The 24,403-nt window shown below is 39.3% G+C and overlaps 1 protein-coding gene across 6 annotated transcripts; it reads right to left on the minus strand.

Moving 5' to 3' along the window:
• Positions 1–3,857: 3,857 nt before the first annotated feature.
• LOC143271015 (synaptonemal complex protein 3-like) lies at positions 3,858–16,577 on the minus strand. 6 transcript variants are annotated; one of them, XM_076562732.1, is made up of 9 exons: positions 16,446–16,577; positions 14,954–15,091; positions 14,473–14,538; positions 13,995–14,029; positions 11,551–11,668; positions 10,048–10,147; positions 7,186–7,284; positions 4,698–4,805; positions 3,858–4,556 (listed from the first exon to the last, which is right to left on the minus strand). In XM_076562732.1, exons 3-9 carry the CDS (start codon positions 14,502–14,504, stop codon positions 4,500–4,502), a joined length of 549 nt encoding a protein of 182 aa, XP_076418847.1. In that variant the 5' UTR covers positions 14,505–14,538; positions 14,954–15,091; positions 16,446–16,577; the 3' UTR covers positions 3,858–4,499. The 6 variants fall into 6 exon arrangements, with proteins under 6 accessions (XP_076418847.1, XP_076418846.1, XP_076418849.1 ...); XM_076562731.1 differs by lacking the exon at positions 16,446–16,577 and adding an exon at positions 16,225–16,432; XM_076562734.1 differs by lacking the exon at positions 16,446–16,577 and adding an exon at positions 16,207–16,432.
• Between the last annotated feature and the right edge of the window lie 7,826 nt (positions 16,578–24,403).

Consider the following 24,403-nt stretch of genomic DNA (forward strand, 5'->3'; position numbering starts at 1 on the left):
TGGTGAACCTTCATAATTTCATTTGTAGATCTTTCCATTTCTAATTTATAAATACATTTGGGGTTATAAATTATAAATGTACTGCCTCCTGTCAACATTGTATACTTCTATTTGATGATTTCTGTGTCAAACATTATATGGAAATGTTTCCAAGTATTTTCTGTATTAACTGTGAATGAATAGAACAAAATAAATTGCCTGTGATGGAAAAAAAAAAGAAATCCTGATCCAGTACTTGCAACAACAGCTTCTCAAAGTATGGGCTGAGAAAAATCATCCATGCTTGGAAGTGAACTGCCCACCACTCCTGAGAAGAATCTTGACTACAGCCATACCTATAAGATTCCAGCAATATTCCATTAACCAAAAGGCTAGACTGGGATTTGCTCCTCGTATCAAGAGGCTGCTAGATGCTGACATTCTTACCCCACACCAGTTGGCTTGGAATATGCCTTTCCTCCATGTCCATAAACCAGGGACCTCAGATAATTAAGACAGTTCAGGATCTCTGGGAGGTAAAAAAATGGACCAAAATCATTCTTCCTTCTGTTCTAAATCCTTACACTTTGCTCAGTCTCCTAATGCCAGACAACCATGTTTTTAAAACCCAGCAAGTCCAGTTACCAATGAAAACAGCTCTGCCCCAGCCTCTATCAGAAATGTAGCTGTGTGGCCTCCCATTGTTGAAGTAACCAAGGGCTCTTGGAGTCCGAAGAGGGTAGAGCCCTTGCCCCTTCATCCTGATTCACTATCCATCTCAGTTGTGGATGGGAGGATCATTGCTTTCCCAGATAACTTGAATCCATCTGGAATGAACTAAAGCCTAAATGATGGGCATATCTGTGAGGGAACTTTTATTAATTAAATCATCTGAAGGATAAAGACCCACTAATAATCTGGATCTTTGAAGTGGGAAGATGCACCTTTAATCCAGATCTTTAGGGGTGGGAAGAGCCACCTTTAATTTGGACCACACCTTCTACTGGCAGTCTATATAAAATACATGGAGTAAGGAAGCTTGCTCTCTTTGCCTGCTTGTTCTTGCTCTTAATAGCAAGTCCATTCCTTCCCTGGCATTAGAGAACACTACTTCAGGATTCTGGTATATACTGAAGACCAGCTGAGACATCCAGCCTCATGGACTGAACAACCACTGGCTTCTTGGATTTAAATTGGTCGACAGCCATTGTTGGACTAGCTGGACCATAGCCTGTAAGCCATTCCAATAAATCATATATATATATATATATATATATATGTGTGTGTGTGTGTGTGTGTGTGTGTGTGTGTGTGTGTGTGTGTGTGTATGCATGTATGTAAATCCTCATAAGTTTTGATCCTCTAAAGAACCATGATTAATGCCGATTTTGGTACCAGAAGAGGTTTTAGAACCACAGAAATATAAGGATAACTTTGTTGTTGTTGTTTTTCGAGACAGGGTTTCTCTGTGTAGTTTTTAGTGCCTGTCCTGGATCTCGCTCTATAGACGAGGGTGGCCTCGAACTCACAGAGATCCTCCTCCTGGCTCTGCCTCCTGAGTACTGAGATGAAAGGCATGTCCTGCTGCCACCTGGCATAAATTTTAAGGACATGGCATAGGTTTACCAATTTGTCAACACCTACAGTTACTGAAGCCTCTCCTGGAAGCTCAGAGAGTTCTGAAAGCCCATGGTGTGACTAAAGGAAACAAATGCATTTGATTATTCTGATTCACCAGTTGTGAGCAGAAACAGAGTTGGTGACTCTACATAAAATTTTTGACAATTTGTGGAAAAACAAGGAAAATGATGATACTGGTTGGTTGGTCCTACCATTTCTGGATAAATTGACAAAGGAAAAGCCTGGGCTCCATGATCAAATTCAACCACTTTGCGCATCTCAGAATACGTTCAAGGACGATGAAATCAGTGGTAAAATTGACTGGCTTCAGATGTGCATAAACAGTCTAAAGACTTCTGTTTTGTTTCAATTGGAAGTAGATTCTTCTCTCATACAATACATCCCAGCCAGTTTCATTTCCCTCCCCTTCTCCCAGGTCCCCACAAACCCCCTTCCCCCAGATCTAATCCCCCTGTGTTTCCATTTAGAAAGGAGGAGGACTCCCAGAGACCACAACCAAATATGACAAGATAAGATACAGTAAGCCAAGGCAAAAGCTTTCATCGAGGCTAAAGTGTCCCAAGAGCAGACAAAAGAGTCAGAGATCGTTCCACTCCCACTGTTAGAAACAAGTCCCACAAGAACACCAAGCTAACAGCCATACCATGTACACAGAAGACCTGGCACAGACGTGTGCAGGCCGGTGCTTGTCACTTCAGTCTCTGTGAGCCCAGGTGAGCCCAGCATAGCTGATTCAGTAGGCCATGTTCTCCCGCTGTCCTCCATTCCCTCTGACTCCTATAGTCTTTCCTTTCCCTCCTCTACAGGGTTTCTTGAACTCCAAGGGAAGGGACCGAATGGAGACCTCCAATTTAGACTCCATACTTCTGGTTCTGGATCTCTGCACATGATCCCATCTGCTGCTGGAGGAAGTGTCTCTGGTGAGGACTGGACAAGGCACCAATCTGTGAGTATAGCAGAATATCATTGGGAATCATTTCATTGGTTTTATTTATTTACATTTATTTGTTTGTTTGTTTGTTTATTTGTTTAGCCTGTCATGTCTGGTTCTACCCTAGGTCTCTGGGCTATCCAGGCATTGTTGGGCATGGGCTCCTACTCATGACATGGACGTCAAGTTAAACCAGACATTAGTTGGCCACTCCCACAAGCTCTGCACCACCATTCCCCCTCCCCCTGCATATCTTGCAGGCCGATTGTAGGATGAAGGTTTTGTGGCTCGGTTGTTGTCCACGTTTCTCTTTTAGTGGCCTGAAAAGTACCTTCCCATACCAGATACTAGACCATAGCTGTGATGGTTCCATGAAGGTACCACTTAACTTCTCTACATTCAATGAGCTGTGTGGATATTGTCCTCTGTAATAAGGCCATCCTGCTATCAGTATTTGGAGGGCGACCTTCTGTCCTACCATGAGCCTGGGGTATTTGGGGAATTCCACGGAACACCTTTGGCCAAAGACTTGACTGAATGCAATCCCAGCTCCTTACTAGAAGCCTTGCGTGGCTACAAAAGATGTCCAGTTCAGATTCTGTACCCTCCATTACTCGGGATCCTCACAGTGTCACCCTTATAGATTTCAGAAATTTTCCACTGCAATAGGTTCCACACTACTCCCCAAGTCCCCCCCAATTCCAGCTGCCTCTCCCTGCAGTCTCTCCATATACCCCCAACCAGATTCCCCCTGTTCCCCTCCCCACCAGCAAACTCTACTCTATTGCCCTGTCCCAGGGGATCCCTGCAACTCTTATAAAGAACAGCATTTAACTGGGGCTGGCTTACCGTTTCAGAGGCTCAGTCCACTATCTTTGTGGCAGGGAGCATGGCAGCTGCAGGCACACACGGCAGTTTGAGTTATTGTTAGACACAAGGTTTGTTTTAAGTAAGTTTTATAAATCAAAGAATATTTTATTTCCCTCAAATTGGACTGATATTTTAGTAAACACAAAGAAGGGGATATACATGTAAAATGGGGATCTTGAATATTTTCCTTCAAAAAAAAAAAAAAGAGGCTCAGTGCTGTGAGACACACCTATAGTACAAGGTATCTAGAAGGCGAGATGTGAAGATCACTTGAGCACTGGAGTTCAAGACTGGTTTGGGAAACAGGGTCAGAATCTGTCTCAAAAACGAGACAAGACAGAAAAACCTATAACATAATACAATACCCAATTTGACATTCTATAATAGTATGTTTGTACCTGTTATGAGTGATTAAAAAATATGCAGAAGCCAAAACTTAAACTTAAATACTCTTTATTGATGATAAAATGATTTCACAGCGTTTGAGAAAAAAATTCACTTTTACAATGAAAGAGTTGAAACCTTGCTACAGAGGAATGGCTGCCAGTCACATGCCATTTTTATTTTATTTGGAAAGTACAATAATACATTGTAAAAGCTTTTGAGAGAATTGCAGTCTTTTGCTGCTGCCTTTTTATGAAGAGGCACATAAACATGTTCAATTTTGAGATAAGTATTATACATATAGTACATATACATAAATACTATACATATATCAGCAAGTCAAATTTAAAAATCACAGGCACTTTGGAGGCTAAGTTGTGAGGATCACTTGAGCTCAGAAATAGACTAGTCTGGGTCACATGGTAAGATCATGTCTCCAAAATAAAACAAAGCAATACGCTAATGGCAAAAGAAACAAACTAATCATTATTCACAAAAGTGAATTCACATTGCTGCACAGAAAAATCTCACTAATTAACAACAAAAGAGTTAAAAACCTGGAAACGTCAGAATAGGTGCTAGTTATTTGCCTGTTCTCATTTTATTTAAATGTGAATTTCCACCATAAAAACATGCTTTTTATCTAACATTAGAATTATATTGTTCCACACAGGTTCATGTTTTCTTCAAAGAATCATGAAGATAGTATGGATTGAAGAGACTTTCGAATATTTGCAATGTCTTGCTGCTGCTGTCTCATAGAAGGAGAAAATAAACATGATGAATTTTTAGTTGTTATGCATATTTTAGTAAATAAAATACTTCAGTGCTTCTGCTAAATTTTATATATATATATATATGTATAAAACTTCCAGATTAAAATATAACTTACCGTTTCCATCATGTATTTCTTTTGATACTCAGCTATTTCTTTTTTAAGTTCAACAAATGAAGCAGTACTTCGATCATTATTATTCTTATCCTCAATGTTCTTCAAAATCTAAAACAAAAGGCAAGTTCAGTTGTAAACCATCGTGTTTCATCTTAGATTCTAAATTGTAAAATTCATTTTCACAAGTGAGACTTTATTAATACTCATCAATGGTTATTATTTATTCCATTTTTCAAAACATCATAAATTAGAAATGAATAATAATAATATAGAATGAGGTAAAAGACATCAGATATGAATCAAATGTTGTTAAAGAGACTAAATTAGCATACTATCTCCCAAACAAAGGTTTAATGAACTGTTAAGATCAAGATGAAGCAAAAACAAACAAACAACAACAAAAATGTTGTGCAGTTTCACATGATTCCTAGGTACCTGGAGGCTCAAGAAGGAGAACAGAGATCTAGAAGTAAGCCTGAGCAACACAGTGGGACCTGACTCAAAGAAAAGCAAAGACAAAAGATATAGGATTAAGACTACAAGGTCCCAACAGCAAGATAATTTTGAAATTTTCTAGTAGGTTTCCAAATGTCAGGTTATATTTTATTTGGACTAGTGGTAAATGTGACATGAATTCACTAAGGGAAGGAAATGATCTGTACTGTGGAAATCTTTTTAAATTACGTAAATTGAAAATTACATTTTTAATCTGTATATGGTGGGGCATACCCTTAATCCAAGCACTTGAGGGCCAAGACAAGTGGATCTCTGTGAATTCAAGGCTTGTCTGGCCTACATAGCAGGCCTGATAAGGCAATAGAGTGAGACCTGTCTCAGAAATATCACGTTTTAGCATTCAGGGTTTTTTACATTTAAAAAACTTCATATATATATGAAGCATTTTTTAAGGCAGGGTCTCACTATGTAGCTCAGTCAATCCTCAAATTTGATATCCCCCTACCCTAGCCTCCTTAATACTAGCAGTATAGGCATGTACCATCACATCCAGCCAAAAGAAATCAATTTTAAACCGTTACTATCCACTCAATAAACTATTATTCTACTTCCTATTGTCCCCAAAATGAATTACTTAATGTAGTAATAATAACAATAACAAGAGGAGATTGCTTCATTTTTCTTCAATGAGGAACAATATAAACAACAGTGCAAATAAGTTAAAATACAAATAGAAATGCAGCTTTCTGTATCTACAGAGATTAGAGTGGTAAAGATTTTAGTTTAGCTGGCAAATGAACAAGACATCAACAGATAAGGAGGACTGAAACATATTGGAGAACAACACTCCCAGAGCATAGGAATACAGTCTGTGGGGTGAGACAAAGCAGTTGTGTAGAGGTGGGGATAGTAGGTACATGTAGTAAATGGTGCTTAAAACGAGACTCAGTCATGGGGAATCTAAATAGCTAGAATGTATTTAAGAAACTTAAAACCCCTGAGAAGTCACTGCTGGATGTGCAGGAAGGAAGAGATGTTGTAGAAAGACAACATGACAGACCTATGAAGGATGGACTGAAGAAGAGAAATCAGTTAAGAGTTTTCAAAGTACACAGATGATAAGGTTTCCTAGCAGAAAGAATAAACTAAGGTTAATAGAGATAAGAAAGACTTGATGAAATAATGAGCCACTGCACAGAAGCTCATTTGAGAACCTAAAAGATATGGAAGAGTTAAACATTACACTAATGTTCCTAATGGTAAATGGGAACATTCAGTGATGATACTATTTAGGTGAAAGCTTGATTGGTGCTTTATCAAATATTGATACCAATCAAAAAACTGTTCCTAGGGAACATTAGAGAAAGCTGACAAGGTCTCTGCCTGAAAACACTTAAAATAACTTTTGTTTCCATGAAAGATATTTTAAAAATTTTCATAACATAGCTTTTAAAATCATTTTAAAACTATTTAATATTGAGACCCAAGTTTAGTAATATGCTTATGTATAAACAGGCAACTCTCAATCTAAAAATCTCCTCAACAGTCTAGTACTATCTTGGTTACCTCTAATGATTATAAAGTAGCATTACAGTCATTTTTGGTCAGTGTAACATTCCAGAACTGAGGATGTCAGAAAGTACTTCTACAATACATTTGAAAAGAAAAAGTCCACAATTTCAATTCAGTATTTCCTATTCAACAAACACTGGGATGCAAATACAGATGATAATGTAGAACTGATTCACAGACCTCATCTCAGATAAATAGGAAATGGCGACTCAAGAGTTAATCAGCTATGACTATGATGCATGGCAAGTACATTGTTAGGTAAAATTACTAATTTGCATTTCCTATCTTGAATAATCATCACAAAACAATTAGAGCTCTACAACTATACTTAACACTTTTGTCCATAACAATTCAAAGTGAAAAGCAGTTAAAATTTCATATAAAATGTTTCCCTAATCAGCTGGAAAATCAACATTATACACAAATTATCTGAGGTGTTCCATTTCTGGGTACAACATACCTGTATGTATCGTGTAACCATCTGCATAATTAGTTTCATTTTCTGCATCTGTTTAATTTTGCACTGTCTTAGCACCATTTTCTGTTGTTGGAAAATATTCTACAAATGTAAAGGAACGCTTATGTATTTTGGAAAATGTTTTTGTTGTTCTTCTAATCTTTATATTTTATAGGTCAATGCTGTATCTCTAAGCTACATTTTCACCCTTAAAGCAAAAGAATAATTCCATACTGAAGTCAAAAGAAATAATTTGAAAATGAATACATTTAACATTTGACTTTGACAAAGATTATGTCTAAGTTTAAGTAATTTTAAAAATAATTAATATGCAATGTAATGATCCTACCATTCATTGAAAAGGAATTGTTTAACTTTTTGAGACAGGGTCACCCTATATTGAACACGCTAGCTGGGACTTGTGCTTCTTCCTTAGTCTCCCAAATATCTGTCATTACCGGCATGCACCACCACATGAGAACAAGTAGAAAATCTTCATTATCCAAGTAAGAGCTCATTCTCTGAAATCTCAATGTCTACAATATAATTAATTTTAACTCTCTCACTTTTACTTTTCTAAACCCCGAGTTTGGAAAATTCAACTCTAGCTAGTCTTCTTGGTGGAAACATTTTCACTACCTGATGACCTTATTTCACTATGTATACAGAAACATCACAAAGAAAACATCCAGTCTCTCTTTACCAACCTGTATCTGTCTATGCTCTCATTTCTCAGGATACAGTATCTTGACCATGTTCTGTCTCACATGCCTATTCAAACTCAAGAACTCAGCTTTTACCTCCTCTACCTTACATTTGTAATTTGACCCTCTAGCCAGGCCAGTTAACTTTTCTGACATATCAGCTGCTTGGGGGGATGAAGCATGAGGATCACAAGGACAAGGCATGACTGAACCACATGCCAGCCTGGGAAATTTAATGAAACCTTGTCTCATAAGGAAAAGTAAGAAATGTCTGTGGATAAAGTTTAGTGCTAAGAGCATTTGCTATCATGGATGAAACCCTAGGTTCTAATTTCAGGCCCCCAGGACCACAAAAAAGTAAATAATTAATTTGTCTACAGATCATTCCTTTTGCCAGGCAGTGGTGGCACACACCTTTAATCCCAGGACTTGGGAGGCAGAGGCAGGTGGATCTATGTGAGTCCGAGGCCAGCCTGGTCTACAGAGGGACTTCCAGGATAGCCAGGACTGTTACACAGAGAAGCCCTCTCTCAAAAAACCAAAACAACAACAAAAAGATTATTCCTATTAACACGCAAACACGTTATCTCTCTTAGCTCAAAAATCCAAATCACACAAGAATCTCTACAAACTCTGTTTCATTTGTTCTCCTACTAAGCAGTCCTTTCTTTCCTGTTCTGTCCTGTACCCGTTCTAATTCTAATTCTAATTCATTTTATTTTTTCAGACAGTCTTACTGTCTTGTCTGGATCACACTCTGTAGAAAAGGCTGGCCTCGAACTGAGAGATCTACCTGCCTTGGCCTTGCAAGTGTTGGGACTAAACTCGTCACTACCACACCTGCTTCTAATTAGTTTTGTAATCATTTTTCCAACCAAATCATTCTGTTAAATTTAATCCTGTTGTTAAATCTAGCTTATCTGGTCTATAGGCAGTATATGGCACAATTAAGGGTCTTTTCTTTATAAATACTTCCTTCATTTGGGGTAGTTGAATTTCTACCAACTAGGCCCCTAGTGGCCTATCCTCAGACTTTCTATTTACATTTTTAATCACTCCCTTGGTGATTTCATGTAGGATTATGGTTAAAAAACTGCATTTAAGCGGAGAATTTTAACTTTGTAGCTTTAGTTCAGCGTTCTCTCCTGAATCTCAGACTTATATACAAGTCATTGGCCTAGTCACCCACTTCCTAGACAAAATTTCTTGTGTACCTCAAATTGAACATTTGCAAAACTAAGCTGATCTATGAAGTCCAAAATTATATGATATGACCTGTTTCCCCAGATCTTAGGTTTAATTTTTTGATGATTATAAGCAATGAAAGAAGAAAATATAAAGAGTAACTAATACAGCTATATAATGTGTGAGGGGGACATTTGTTGTGTTACAGCTCTGGACATTGAAAGTAAACCGTTTTCTGGACTGGTGCTGTGGTTTGGCCGTGGTGTGATTCACTAGTTTGTAAAAGGCCCTGTCTTCAGTTTCACATCACAAGAAGCAGGGAGCAGGGATATGGGGGAGCAATGGAGAAGGAAGAGGGACAGAAAAGAGAGAAAAAGAAAGGAAAGAAAGGAAGGAGGGAAGGGAGAAAGGGAGGGAGAGAGGAAAGGAATAAAGGAAAGAAAAGCTAAACCAAATCATAATCTAAGTACAGTGTGTTTTTTCAGGAATGGGCAAATGACCACAAAGAACTCGGTGATGCTGTTCTACCAGCAGTAGTGAGAAAGTCTGTCTCAGTCCACTGCATGTTCCAATGTTGGAGGAAACATAGGATTGGAAGGATTAACTTAGTAACCCCAAGAAGAACTTGCAACAACATCAAGAAAGATAGTTCCTAAAATACCCCCGTTTTCCATTCAACCGTACCTAAATCTAACTTACCCACGATTTGTTTCACAGCAAGAAGTAAACCACCTTCAGTCTTTCAAAAGTTTCTTTTGTTTGAAATGATAAGAATCCCAGCTACTATAAGGAGCCCAGTGGAATCTGTGGTATATTTGCCTATACTTCTGTGGTTACAGTTCTGCAGGACCAGAACTGGGTAACAGTGGTAATGCACCTTGGGTTAGCTCCCCAGGCCTATTGAAGGCGAGCATCTAGAGTCCTACTTGAAATCTTGCGATCAAAGATTAATTATAAAGCTAATTGCGATACCAACAATTAGGTTTTCTTGCTGTTTCTTGTATTTCTGCTTCTCCAAATCCCACTGTTTAAACAGATCCATCAACTGCAGGTAATACTTATTGTTAACTTCCAGCCTGTAAAACATAAGGATAAAGGCTCACATTTTATACCAATATGAAAATAAAACAAAATTAAATTGACATATTTTATACGATAAAAAAGAAAGAAATCATAACAGTTTAACAGTTTAAATATTCTGGTGGGAACCCAAGAGTAAAAGTAGATTTATATAGATTCTATAATACTTATTTCCCTTACTAAAAATCTTCTCATATGGTTTGCCTCTTGAAATCGAAGGAAATTTTAGCATATATATGTATATATAAAATATAAGCATACATATATATCATGTATATATCTCCCATATATATACATAAACACATATACATATAAACACACATATTTCAAGGGAAGATCAATTTCATCTCCAAATAATTTTTCACTTTTTCTACAGTTTCCAATAAAAAGCAAATTCCTTCAGCTGGGTGGTGTTGGCACATATCTTTAATCCCAGCACTCAGGAGGCAGAGGCAGGCAGATCTCTGTGAGTTCGAGGCAAGCCTGGTCTACAGGAAAGCTCCAGGACAGCCATGGCTAAACAGAGAAATCCAGTTTCAAATTAAAAAAAACTACAAAATGTAAATTATTTCTAAGTAGAAATATTTTACTAATCCCTTTGGCAGATGTGATTCAGTACAAAGAATAGTTAGGTAAATTAAAATAACACAAATTATTTTTGATGTAAAATGAACTATAGTTTACATTGTCCACACAGTTAACTAAAAGACATTTAATAGTTCGTGTGTCATCTACCATTTACATAATAAATGTTTTTCCAGAGTGAACATGAATTACTTTTAAAATAATAACTCTCTCAATTGTTCTTTGGAAGGAAGAGCATGTAACCTTCACTGACTTCCACTAAATATGTCTCACTTCTATGAAGACATGGGATTATTGTTAGGATTCTGCCACTCCTCCGGTTGTATGACCACACATGCGCAGTTCAAGAGCTAAGCAAGGGGACTTACATCATCACTATGCTGCGCATTACGCAAATGCGTGCAGTGCAGTCAGGTAATCTGCACATGCATGGCATAGCTTCTTAAGCCTACATGCGCATGTGCAGGGAAATCCTTAAAAAGCTGATCACAGACTCTTCCCCTCTCTCTTCTCCTCCCACCTCTGTCCCTTCTCCTCATGTGTCTCTTCCACAGGCCTGCCATGCTGTCTTCCCTCCGGCCCCAAAATAAAGCTCTGAGACTGGGTTTTCTCATGCCTCGTGACCTTTCCTCGCAAAGTAAAAGCACTGTATTTAAAATCAACAGCTGTAGTACTACTTACTTAGAGAAAATTCAATTGAAACATTTCACTGGAGATTCCAATAGACAGGTGATACTATTTTCATAAGTAATTTGCACCAATATATACTCAGAGATGATATAAACTTGGCGCTTAAAAATGCCAGCAAACTTACATTCGCTGTTGTTTGGTTCCCCAAACTTGTTTCATCTTGTAGCTACTCTTTTTGGAAACAGTTTCAGAGAAGATTTGTACTCTTCTTCTCTTTTCAAGAAGAGATTTACTAATCCCATCTATATCGAAAATAAAGGTTGATGTTAAAAATAGCTTCAATTGTTCCTAAATATTCAAGTATATATATAGATATAGATATATAGATATGGCTAAAGATTATTAAACAATATCACAGACACTTAAAATTAAATTGAAATATATCACCAACATGGTGCACAAAAAGTTTCCCACTTTAGAGTACTTAGAATTTTGCATTTTCAGACTAGGGATGGACAACCAGTGAAGTCAATGCAAATAACATAAAATACACAAACCTCTGAAATCCAAAATATTTTTGGCCCTATATATTTTGGATGAGAAATGTTCAACCTTACCTTAGTTCTGATTTTCCTAATGGAAGAAAATTTTAAAATTAGACACAATAATAATGAACCCAGGAGAAAAATGTTGAAGATAAATTTTAAGTGCTTCAAAAACAGTTTAGCAGAAGGGAAATACTTCTAAATTCAAAAAAATATTATCCCACTGACATCAGCTTTATTAGCCAGCATTTGAACAGTGGTTAGAAGTCAAACTTTTAACTACAGAAATGATCCTGAAGTATTGTCTTATAACTCAAGCTTTAAAATACATAAAATTACTCTCTTGAGTATTATAATCCAAGTCATGATTTAAAAAATAAGATATTTGTTTAAAATATTGTCAATGATAATCCTAAATATATTTTTATAAAAACTAGCAAAATACCGAAGATGGAAAAATAGCTTTTGTCTGGGGAAATGGCTCAGTGTTTAAAATGCCTTCTATGCCAAACATGAGGCCCTGAGTTTGAATCCCCACCACCCACATAAAAGCCAGCTGTGATGTTGTGTGTCCCTGACCACAGCACTGAGGGGCAGAGACAGGCAGCTCCTTCGGACTCCTTGGACATTCAATCTCTCCGAAATGATGAGGTGCAGATACAAAGAGATCCTCTCTCAAGAAAAAAGGAAGGCCCTGGAGAGATTTCTCAGTGGTTAACAGCATTGGTTGCTCTTCCAGAGAACTCGGGTTCATTTCCCCTGCACACACACATGGTGCCTCACAATGATCTATACCTCCATTCCTAGAGGAATAAATTCTTTCTTCTGGCTCTTGAAGGCAAGAGACAAGCTTGTTTTGCATGCATATATGACGGCAAAACTATCTCTCTCTCTCTCTCTCTCTCTCTCTCTCTCTCTCTCTCTCTCTCTCTCTTCACACACACACACACACACACACACACACACACACACACACACACACAAACATATGAAATGACTGAGGAAGACATTCCAATTTCAACCTCTGGCTGCCACAGGAGATCTACAGTTTAAGCCTAGACTGGGCTTCAGATCAAGTTCCAGATCAACTCGAACTACATAGTAAGATCCTGTCTTAAAAACAAGGAAGCAACACAAAATTAACAAAGTAATTAACAAAATACTATATAAAAGGGAGTTTATACTAGTGATGAACAGTATTTAAATTTCAGATCTTTCCTTTTCACAACTTTTATTTTCGATTTTCTTCACTTGATGTAGATGAATGTTTTGCATGCATGTATGTATATATAACTTGTATGTGCCCACAGAGATCAGAAGAGGGAGTAAGATCCTCCAGAACTGGGGTTAGAAATGGCTGTGAGCTACCATGAGGATGCTGGGAACCAAACTCAGGTCATTTACAAGGGAAGCAATCAGTCTTAACCGATAAGCCAGTACCCTCACATTTTTGGATATAAAAGTAATTATAAAGGGGTTGGAGAGATGGCTCAGTGGTTCCAAGTGCTTGCTGCTCTTTTGAGGACTTGAGACCATTTCCCAGTTCCATGTTACACAGCTCACAACTGCCTCTAACTCCAGCTCCAGGATATCCTACTCCATCTTCTGAGCGTGACAGACACTTACACGTGCACATACCCCCCAAGGAGACACATAATTAAAAAGAAAATAAATCTTAACAAATAATAATGAAGAATTTTATTAGTCTTAGGATCCTGCTCTCCTATACAGAAAAGGGAATTCAGCAAGAGTCTTACAAAATACATTTTGGAAATGAAAACCTGATACATAGAATCACTTGTGGGAACTATTAGTCTGGGAATAGAAAGAATTGTAAAATTTTCTCCATCTATTTTTTCTTCTAAAATTCTATATGAGACTCACAGGTCTAAAGGCATCATTTTTACTTTGTTTTAATCATGGAAAATTTTAAGTGGCAAAATTTATGTTTTTAAATCACAAAATTCATGTGAAATCCAGTGCTAAGAAAGCATTAAATGACAGTTCTATAGAACACCGATTAACATGTCCTTTTACATAAATTAATATATAGTGTTAACATACTTATATCCAAAAAACATACCTCTGAATTTATCCAACATAGTGTGTATTTCATCTCTGTGAAGAAATTACAATAAAAATTAAAGCTGGAAATATAGTTCAGTGGTAGAACATTTGCCTAGCACACACAAAACTTTACACAAAAAGTTCTTTTAATTATTTATAATATATAGCATATGGGTTGGAACAAATGTCACATGCAACATAACATAAACTATTTCTTAGACAACTAAAGTAAACCTTTGTTATTATTTTATTGCTGACAATTCATACACGTACATCCCCATTACTTTCTTTTATCTGTCTCCCACTCTTGCTGAACCCCTTCTTCCCAACTAACTAGGTCTCAAGGAGTCCAGGCTAGGTTGAAATACGTATATAGCTGAAGATGACCTCGGATTTCTGATCTACCTTCATCCACCTCTCTAGAGCAGGAATCACAGGCACTACATTTGAAGTACTCTATTGAACTGGCAAAAAAAAGTATTTGAAAATTTTACCCCATAGCTTCATCCACTCTGCAGGAGGGCATTTCCTCTCATCTTTGTTCAACACTGGGCTCTTTTCTGTATTAACAATACAAATGAAAAACACATTGGAAATTAATTATATTATATTACTAATAGTTAGCAAAGTGCTATCTTCATTTGCATTTCTCTGGAACTTTTCTCAATGTAAATTTTTGAAGCAGCTACAGAAATGAAATAATTTCTTTGCAGGTTTTATGGAATCAATTCACAATTTGCCAGCATTTTATATGACCAATTTTCAAGTCTTCCTGGGGTAAAACCATTTTAAGTTCTTCATTATTTCTCAATATACCGGGACTACAGAGCCAAGAGAAGCTATATGCATCACTAAAACTCCAGTAGAGAAATGTACATCTAAAATTAGAAATGAAAGTATCAGGAAATCTGAGACTAGGTAACAATCAGATGAACTCCAGGACACAATCAATGCCCAACACTGGATATGCTGTACCTTCAGACAGAGCCTTCTTCAAAACACTCAGACCATCTTCTTCATCATCAAAGTCAAAAAGCACTAAGCGTTCCTTCTTGCCTACAGACATAACTCTACCAAAATCCCTTCTTCTGTTGGCAAACGATCAGATGTTTTCTTAGTTGAAACACAAAGGTAAAGAATCTCAGAAGTCATGGAAATCCAAAGGTATCATTTAAATAAATGCTAAATTTAAAATGTCAAAAAACCAAATAAGAATTATCTTTGTTCATTGAAAGATTAAGTTTTTTCCTCTTTTTACATTGATTTTTTAATAATTTTCCTATATTACTGATAATTTCATATACATATTCAATACATGTGACATGTATGCACATTTCCCCCTCTCCATCTCCTCCTGTATCCTACTCAACATGTCTCTATCCAAACTTTGATTTCTTTTTTTAAAAAAGTATCCTTTTTAACCAAAGCAAACAATTTGTCATTTCTCAATTTTAAAAATGCAAAATTGGCCACAACCTACACTATATGAGTTCCCCCCCCCCAACAAAAAAAAAGAGCAAAATATTTCTGTTCTTAACGTCTGGGACATCTGAATTTTGGTCCTATGTCTCACAGATTCTTTTTAAAAAGTGAGCAAGTCTGTAGCTCAGTTTTAAAGTAAAATCATGGTGCTATCAGAAATCAACCTGGGCAAATATGTGTTCATGGAAAAAGATCGTATGGTCTATTCACAACAAACACCCACCACCATAACCACCACTCCTCCCACAGAAAGACCAGACATTCGAGAAGCTGGGTATTTGAGGAAGCTGAGTATTTCAAACATCAGAAGATATTTAAAGATTGCAGGTTCAAGGCCAGTCTAAGCTTGACAAGGCCTGAGCTACAAAGGGAGATCCCACCCTACAGAAACAAACCGCAACTGACAGAAGAAGCTGACCGTGGTGGTGCAGGGCTCTAATCCCAGTATGTGGGAGATTGGGCCTGGAGGATCAGTGGTTAGAACCCACCCTGGGTTACTTATTAATCCCTTGCAATATCTCCTCTGTTTTTCATTTTCCTTCGCCACGCCCCGCTCTCCACCATCCACACCGTCCGCATCAAACCAGCAGACCACATGGAGGGAAACGAAGATGGGTCCTCAGTTTGTGTCTAAGGGATCTGGGCCCCACCCAGAAGCATGGGGGCAGCCCCCACAGCTCCTCCCCAGGGCTCCATGTTCCGCAGACCCCGGTCCTGCCCACCCCACCCCCATCCCCTCACCCCACCCCGCTCTCGGCTTCTACCGCCAGGCTCCGTGAGTGTGTCCTCCAAGGGTTGCCCATCCTCGAAGGCCGCGGCCTGTTCATCCCTCGGCCGTTAGTGAGGTTCTCCGCCTCCGTTCTCCTGTCAGAAGTCACGGGAACGACTTCCTGCCAGAGGTCACCGGCCCGTCCGGAGGATTTTCCTCACTAAGCACCGCCTCCTCCAGTGACCCCAAACCCTCAGCCGAGCCGAACTCGCTTACTGGGCATCGGGCAGTGAGCACCCTCACGTCGGCCCCCTCCGGCACTCGGCGCCCCGACCGAGAAAGCTGCTGTGCCAGCGCCACCGCGGCCAGAGGACCTTTGGGATTTGAGCGGGAGAAGAGGCAGGCTCCTCAGGGCGCTCGCTGATTGGCTGAACGGCCGCACATGCGCACATAGAGTGCGAGGCCAACTCCGCTGGAAGGGCAAACGGGTTGATCCTGATGGCGTCTTCAGCCCTGGGAACGGACCACTGACTTCAGGACAAATGCTTTCCAGTTTCTAGGTCTATACTCCTTTACACGCTTGAAAATCAAAGGAAAACGTGTAAAATACGAAGCAAAGCACGAAACTCTGCCAGTTTCTAGGTTTATACTCCTTTACATGCTTGAAAATGAAAGGAAAACGTGTAAAATACGAAGCATGGCACTGCTACCTTATTTCAACTGTAGAGGCCCTTGTATGAATTTTTGTTTTGATTTATGTATGTATATATTTAATGTGTGTGTTTTTCCTGCATGTACATAGGCACACCACATTTCTGGTCCTCCTGTCTCTACCTACTGAGACTGATTCCAAGAGTGTTTTCTCTCTCTGTCTCTCTCTCTCTCTGTGTCTCTCTCTGCCTCTTTCTCTGTGTGTGTCTCTCTCTGTATCTCTCTGTCTCTGTCTGTCTCTCTGTCTCTCTCTGTCTCTTTCTATATGTGTGTCTCTGTCTCTGTCTCTCGCTCCTTCTGTCTCTCTGTCTCTCTCTCTCGATCTCTATCTCTATCTCTCTCTCTGACATGTTTATGAGTATTTGCCATCATGTATATCTATGAACCACATGCATGCATGCTTGATGCTCAGAGAAGCCAGAAGAGAGCAGTGATTCTCTGAAACTGGAGATATGCATAATTGGGAGCCATCATTTGGGAGCTTCGAACCGGAGTCCTCTGCAAGAGCAATAAGTGCTCTTAACAGCTGAGCCATTTTTCCAGACCAGTCTTGTATGCACTTTATGTGAGCGAGGGCATTTCTCCCAAAAGCTGTTTGCTTTCACTGTTTTCCTACATGTGCAATGTTAAAAAAAAAAAAAAAAAAAAAGGCTAAACTTTGAAAAGAGCAAAGAGAGCTCTATGGGATGGTACAGTGGGAGGAAAAGGAAGGGGGAAGTTATGTAATTCTAGTGTAATCACCAAAAAAGGAAATAATTTTAATGGCCATTTTTGTACCCTTTGTGTCCAGAAAAAGAAAATAACTGACATACTTTTTACAGGGACTACTTTAGTCTTATAAGTTGATTAAGAAAAAAATGACATCCTGATGATTTTGCAGCATCCTAATGAGAAAGGAACTGACTTTCCCCATTAAGTAAAAAATAATTCTGAATTATGAGTATGTGTGCCCACATGTTCCTGTGAGTACACATATGTGCTCTCTCTCCTCCCTCTTTCTCTCTCTCTCTCTCTCTCTCTCTCTCTCTCTCTCTCTCTCTCTCTGTGTGTGTGTGTGTGTGTGTTTGTGTGTGTGTGTGTGTGTGTGTGTGTGTGTGTGTGTAGGCGGTTATAATGCATAGCCTCATCATGCTCCATCTTAAATCTTGAGACAGGGTCTCACTGAACCTGCAGGTCAACAGTTCCACTACCTGGCTAGCCAGCAAGCTCCAGGGATCTCTCTGCCTGTCTCCACCTACCCAGCAATGGCCTGCCAGCCTGGATTTTTAAAGTGGATTCTAGGGCTCCCACTTTAAGTCCATATTCTTGCAAGGGGAGAACTTGACCAAAAGAGCCATCTCCCTAGCCCCTCTCTGTGAGTTTTGTTGTTGTTACTGCCATTGTTTGCTTGTATTTCTCTAATCACTCCTAAGATTAGGCACACAAAACGTTAGTGAGGACTTTGTTCCTGTTTTCTCAAAACGCCTAATTGGGTTTTTTGCTCACTTTACAGTCCAGACTTAACTGTATGAGTTGCATAAATCAACTTTAGATTTGTAGTGCTTTTGCTGGATTTTCACCACTGAAGATCAAACTCATGTTTATTACACTGCACCCTACCACTGAGCTACATCATCAGCTGATATAGTTCTGTATGCTGAGTATTCGCCCCTATGTGTTTTAAAGAAAACTACTGTGAATCATAAAATTATTCCCCTGTACTATAGGGTCTAAAGGGATTTGGTGCCCTCTTCTGGCCTCTTTGGAACATACCAGGCACACATTTGGTACACATAAATACATGCATGCAAAAAGCCCCTGTACCCAAAATGTAATTTTCTTTTTTTGATTTTTCAAGACAGGATTTCTCTGTGTGGCCCCAGCCATCCTGGAACTCACTCTATGAACCAGGCTGGCCTCGAACTCGGAGATTCACTTGTCTCTGCTTCCCAAGTGCTGGGATTAAAGGTGTAACCACCACCACCACCTGGCAATAAATTTTAAAAAATTAAAATAATCTCCTATGACTCTTTTCCTTCTGTTGTGTTGCCTTGTCCAGCTTCGGTGTGAAGGCTTCTGCCTGGTCTTATTGTATCTTGTTTTGTTGTCTCCTGCAGATCTGATCTTTTCTTATAGGAGACAGAGTGGGAGCGGATCCGTTGGAGAGGGGAGGTGGTGGGGAGCTGAGAGCATGGAGGAAGGGAAACTGTGGGTGAGATTTATTATAGGAGAGGTGTGGTGGTAATCTAATTGTACTGAATTATTATTTTGATTGTATGTTAATAAATAAAGTTTTCTGGGGGTCAGAGCTATTAGAGCCATAGCAAGAATGTGGCGGTGGTGGCACACGCCTTTAATCCCATAAGATCTCTGTGTGTTCAGAGATATAGCCAGCATTGGAGACATATGCCTTTAAGACCTAGGGGGCTGTACATTCAGACAGTGACGAGGCAGTCATGTGTTTGGGTTTACAACCAATGAGAAGGCAGAACAACATACTATAAAAAAACGAACCGACAGGAAGTAGGTCTCTTTTCGCGAAGCTGGGACAGCAGGAGGAAGGGTGAGATTTTAGCTCTGAGCTCTGACCTCTCGGCTTTCTCTTTTACATTGTTTCTGTGTTTCTTATTTAATAAGACGGTTGGTTACATCTACATCTGGCGCCCAACGTGACAAGAATCCATTAAAAACTGCTTGGCTTGGCGGCAGGTCCGCTTTCCCGCAAGGGCGGCAGGCCGCGCGGCCGGCGTCGTTCGGCTTCTTAGTCCAAGCAGCGGCTTCTTAGCCTGGGTCTAGTTCTGCTTGACCTCAGGTTGGACTATCGGTGAGCTGCTTGCTTAAATCCTGCTTGCTTAAAGCCGGTGCTACAAACAACTCAGACCTGCCCTGCCGAACAGGGCCCTGCCTGTAAAGCCAACGCACGTGGTCGGAGCTTAAGGAAGTCAGACCCAAGCCTTGACTCGGCACAAGAGGGAACACGTGGCTGCATTTAAACTTTAGCCAGCTACGCTTTCTTGTTCTCTCTCTCTCTCTCTCTCTCTCTCTCTCTCTCTCTCTCTCTTTCTCTTTGGATTTACACCTGGGACACTAGGTGGCTGCTTTGAAAATCCCCTCGGATTTCTACTGTTCTACGCAGATTTGGTAAGTCATAACATATCAGATATTTTAAAGGAAACTATCTAAAAGAGAATTTTTTTTCCACATTAAAAAACAAATGGGTTTTATGTGTACATTGGAAGAAAATTGGTTTTTGTTCGAAATCTTAGGCAGTCTGGCAATGGAACAACTATATAATATTAGTATTGGTGGAATTATGCACCTTATCACTATAATAATCCACATTTTAATATTTAAAAAGATAGTCAATTTAAGTGCCAGGATAACAGCTTTAGAAGAACTTGTTAAACCTGTAAAAATTCAGACAGAAGAAATTAACAGTGAAGTTGTTTCAAGTCGGGATCATAAGGTTGGAGAAAGAAAGCCTGTTTTCACACAGTCACCCTTAATTTATCCTGTAACCGTACAGCAGATGCCTGATCAAATGGCTACACAAAATACTTGGGCTCCAATTGAAATGTTGGATTTAAAAAGGTTTAAGGAGGCAATAGTATCTTATGGCATGCATTCCCCATATGTAAAGCAAATGTTAAACTCTTGGTCAACATATAATAGGATAGTACCACAGGACTGGCGGGACCTTGCACAAGGTGTTCTGGAACCCAGCCAGAGACTTCAATTTCTGACTTGATTTAAGGAGGAGGCTAAAAACATAGAAAAAGAATGGAGGGATAAAGGAATACAAGTTTGCCAGGATCAGCTTATGGGCGAAGGCCAATATGCTTCAGCACAAACACAATGTTTATATGATGTCCAAACCCTAATTTTATGTCAAACGGCAGCCTTGAATGCATGGGACAAAGTTGAGGAACCAGGAAAAAAATCTGAGTCATTTACAAAGGTGAAGCAAGGCCCAAAAGAGTCTTTTACAGATTTTTTACAAAGACTGGCTTCAGCAGTAAAGAGAATGGTCTCGGATTCAGAAGCTGGTAAGGCAATAATTGAATCTTTGGCCTTTGAGAATGCGAATGCAGCATGCAAAAGAATAATCAGGCCATTAAGGGCAAGATCTGCACCTATGGAAGATTGGATTAGAGAAACAATTAATGTTGAAGCTGATGAGCATGATGATACATGGGTAGGAGAAGTAATTTCAAAAGGTTTGAGGAGTGTTAGATGTTTTGGATGTGGAAAGCAAGGACATTTGAAAAGGGACTGTAGACAGGTCATTCCCAGAAACAATGTTTCTTCAAGGAACAATGGCAACAGAATGCCCCTTCCTTCTGGAGTATGCAGAAGGTGTGGTAAGGGAAAACACTGGACCAACGAATGTAGATCAACAAAGGACAGACAGGGTAATCCTTTGCCTCAGTCTTCGGGAAACTCCCAGAGGGGCCTCAGGCAGGCCCCCAGTGCAAATCCAGTTCAAACCTTTCCTGCAGCCATAGAGGAAATGCCTGCTCTGGAGAGCGATTAAATAACCAAATGCCTATTGGAATAAATCATGCTGGTCAGGATGATGAAACAGAGAGAAAAGAAAATTCAGGAGAAAACATAAAGAAAATTTTTTGGCAAACTTCTATTAATGAACAAAGACCAAAATTAACGATAAAAATAAATGGTGTTTTGTTGTCTGGTCTGGTAGACACAGGTGCGGACATTACCATAATTGCACCAGAATTTTGGCATCCAGCTTGGCCTCTTCAGGAGGTAAACGTTCAACTGTCAGGAACTGGGACATTATCTCAGGTGAAACAGAGTGCAAGATGGCTGGAATGTATAGGTCCAGAAGGACAGAGAGGAAAATTAAAACCATATGTGGCTAACATAGCTATGAACCTGTGGGGTTGAGACTTGTTGCAACAATGGAATACTCAGATTAACATCCCTCCAATCTCAGAAACAAATCATAAACTAGCACATGTTTCTGAGAGAAATATTAGAAGGCATTATTTTGAGTGGTCACCAGCCATCCATATTATACAGGAACAGGGCACAACAACTGATAATCTTCCAAAGACACCAACAGCTCTACCTTTAAAATGGTTAACAGACAAGCCTGTATGGGTCCAGCAATGGCCTTTAACAACAGAGAAACTCCAGGCTTTAGAAGAGCTGGTAGAAGAACAGTTAAATGCTCAGCATATTGAAGAATCAACCAGCCCTTGGAATTCTCCTGTATTTGTTATTAAAAAGAAATCTGGTAAATGGAGAATGGTAACAGACCTTAGAGCAATTAACAAAGTAATCCAGCCAATGGGCTCTCTACAATCTGGGATGCCTTTGCACAGCAGGGCAGAGTCTCAGAAGAAGAAGCATGAAAAGTACATAGATGGGGTAAATGAGCCTCAGGGCAGCACACAGATTAATAGAAATGGGGTAACTTAAGATATCAGAGCTAATTAAAAATAAGTGTAATCTAGCAGGAAAGCTTTAATAATTAATAAGAAGTCTCTGTGTAATTATTTGGGAGCGGCTGGTGAGACAGAATTGAACAGCAGGCCCAATGAAAAAATCTGCCTTCAAATGGCATTCCAACCTGGGGCACCTACATCCCACATAAGATCTGAGAAAGCTTAAAAAGGTTCTAAACACATAAACATAGAGCCAGACATGGCTTCCAAGCCTTGTTTGTGTCTCTCATGCTGGCTGCAGTACAGACATGTGTCTTCTGGCAGCTGCCTACAGGATGGAGCCAGCTGCCAACTACCATGTGCTAGAGCCATTCACTGAGCTGAGCAGTGCTGGCAGCTGATATAACATCCTAAGATTTGTCTCATGCAATCAAAAAACAATACAGATGTTCAGTAAAGACAGATCCAGATGGGAAAAAAAATCTCTAATTGGGTTTCAGTGTGTTTAAATTATGCATAGTCTTGGGAGAGAAAAGAGAAATGATATAGATAGTCATAGACAAAAATAATAAAGTAAAGCCCTTAAAACAAATAAAGTAATAAAAAATAAGCCACATAAAGATGGGAAATACACAGAGAGTTTGGATCCTGTATGATATTGTGTTGTCTGAATTTTTTGACTGCTGATGAAGGAGCAATAGCTGCTAAGTGACATTGGATTATGAAAGCTGCTAGATTAAACCAACCTATATATTTTAAAAATATCTTGACTTCAAAAAGGAAGTCAAAAGGTATGTTGCATTGGGGGAGAAATTATGCTTTTATTTCCACAGGAAATGGGAGGCTGTGGATTCATTCTGTGTTGATATGGATCATGTTTGATTGGAGAAGACCCCCTGAAAATCCTGGCTACAGACATAAAGAAATAAACCTTAAAAAACTACAAAACACTTAATGTACGTTTTACCTGCTCAAACATAAAACAAAAAAATCATCTTTGGCTAACTAGTGTACAACACACAGTCTATACTTGTATTAACACAGATTTATACATTACCTTTAAAAGTTTATGTTTTCAGAGCAAGGGGACCAGACACCAAAGCAAATAGATGTCCCAGGTGATCCACCCTCTCAGAGTGCCTCTGTTGTAGCTTCCTCAGAGTTCTGCATTCAGAACAGCTTCCAGACTGACATGGGCCAGCCACACAAATCGCTCCATTCAGGACATAAACATTATACTAAATTTTCTCGGGGTCCCTTAAACATGCCAGCACCCCCAGACAACAGGTAGCAGTCGGGGAAAAAAAAACAGCACCCATTTTCCAAAAGACTGTTTATGGATGCTTTTCATCATTTAAAGAGGGTTGGTTACAAGTTGTTATTAGTCATAGGAAGAAAGCTAAACAAAGAAGCTAAATTCAAAGATCTCTTTCTTTTTTTTTTTTTTTTTGAGACAGGGTTTCTCTGTGTAGCTTTGCGCCTTTCCTGGAGCTCACTTCAGACTGTAATAGATCCCAGACCTTAGCACAACCGATCAATGATAGAAACACCATTCAGGCCTTGAAACCCAGAAAGTTGGCAAAAATTCCCACTGTCTTAGGGTTACTATTGCTGTGATGAAACACCATGACCAAAGCAACTTGAGGAAGAAAGGGTTTATTTGGCTTGTTGTAGACGAATTTCTAAGCGGTCTTATTAAATAAAAAAACACGGGGCCAAATATAGGGGTGAAAGCCTTAGAGATCAGGAAAATAGGAATAGCTACCAGCTAACATTACTTCACCATGCCCCAGCTTCCAAAGTGAGCTACTTCCTGTCTTCCCATGCCTTTATTGCCTTGCTGTTCTGTCTTCTCATTGGCTCTTAACCCAGCTACCTCACTTCCTTGTCACTGCCTGTCTGTACAGACCTCCAGGTCTCTATGGTGGGTACTAAGATTAAAGATGTGTGTCCCACTCTTGGCTCTGTTCCCTAGTATGGCCTTGAACACACAGAGACTCTGCCTGCCAAGTGATTGGATTCAGGGCATGTACCTGACCACTGCCTGACTTTTGTGTTTACTTAAAATGGCTTGCTATTTCTTCTGATCTCCAGGCAAACTTTATTTATTAACATAAAAATAAAATATCAGCA

This window comes from Peromyscus maniculatus, chromosome X (genome assembly GCF_049852395.1).
Source record: "Peromyscus maniculatus bairdii isolate BWxNUB_F1_BW_parent chromosome X, HU_Pman_BW_mat_3.1, whole genome shotgun sequence".
Lineage (NCBI taxonomy): Eukaryota > Metazoa > Chordata > Mammalia > Rodentia > Cricetidae > Peromyscus > Peromyscus maniculatus.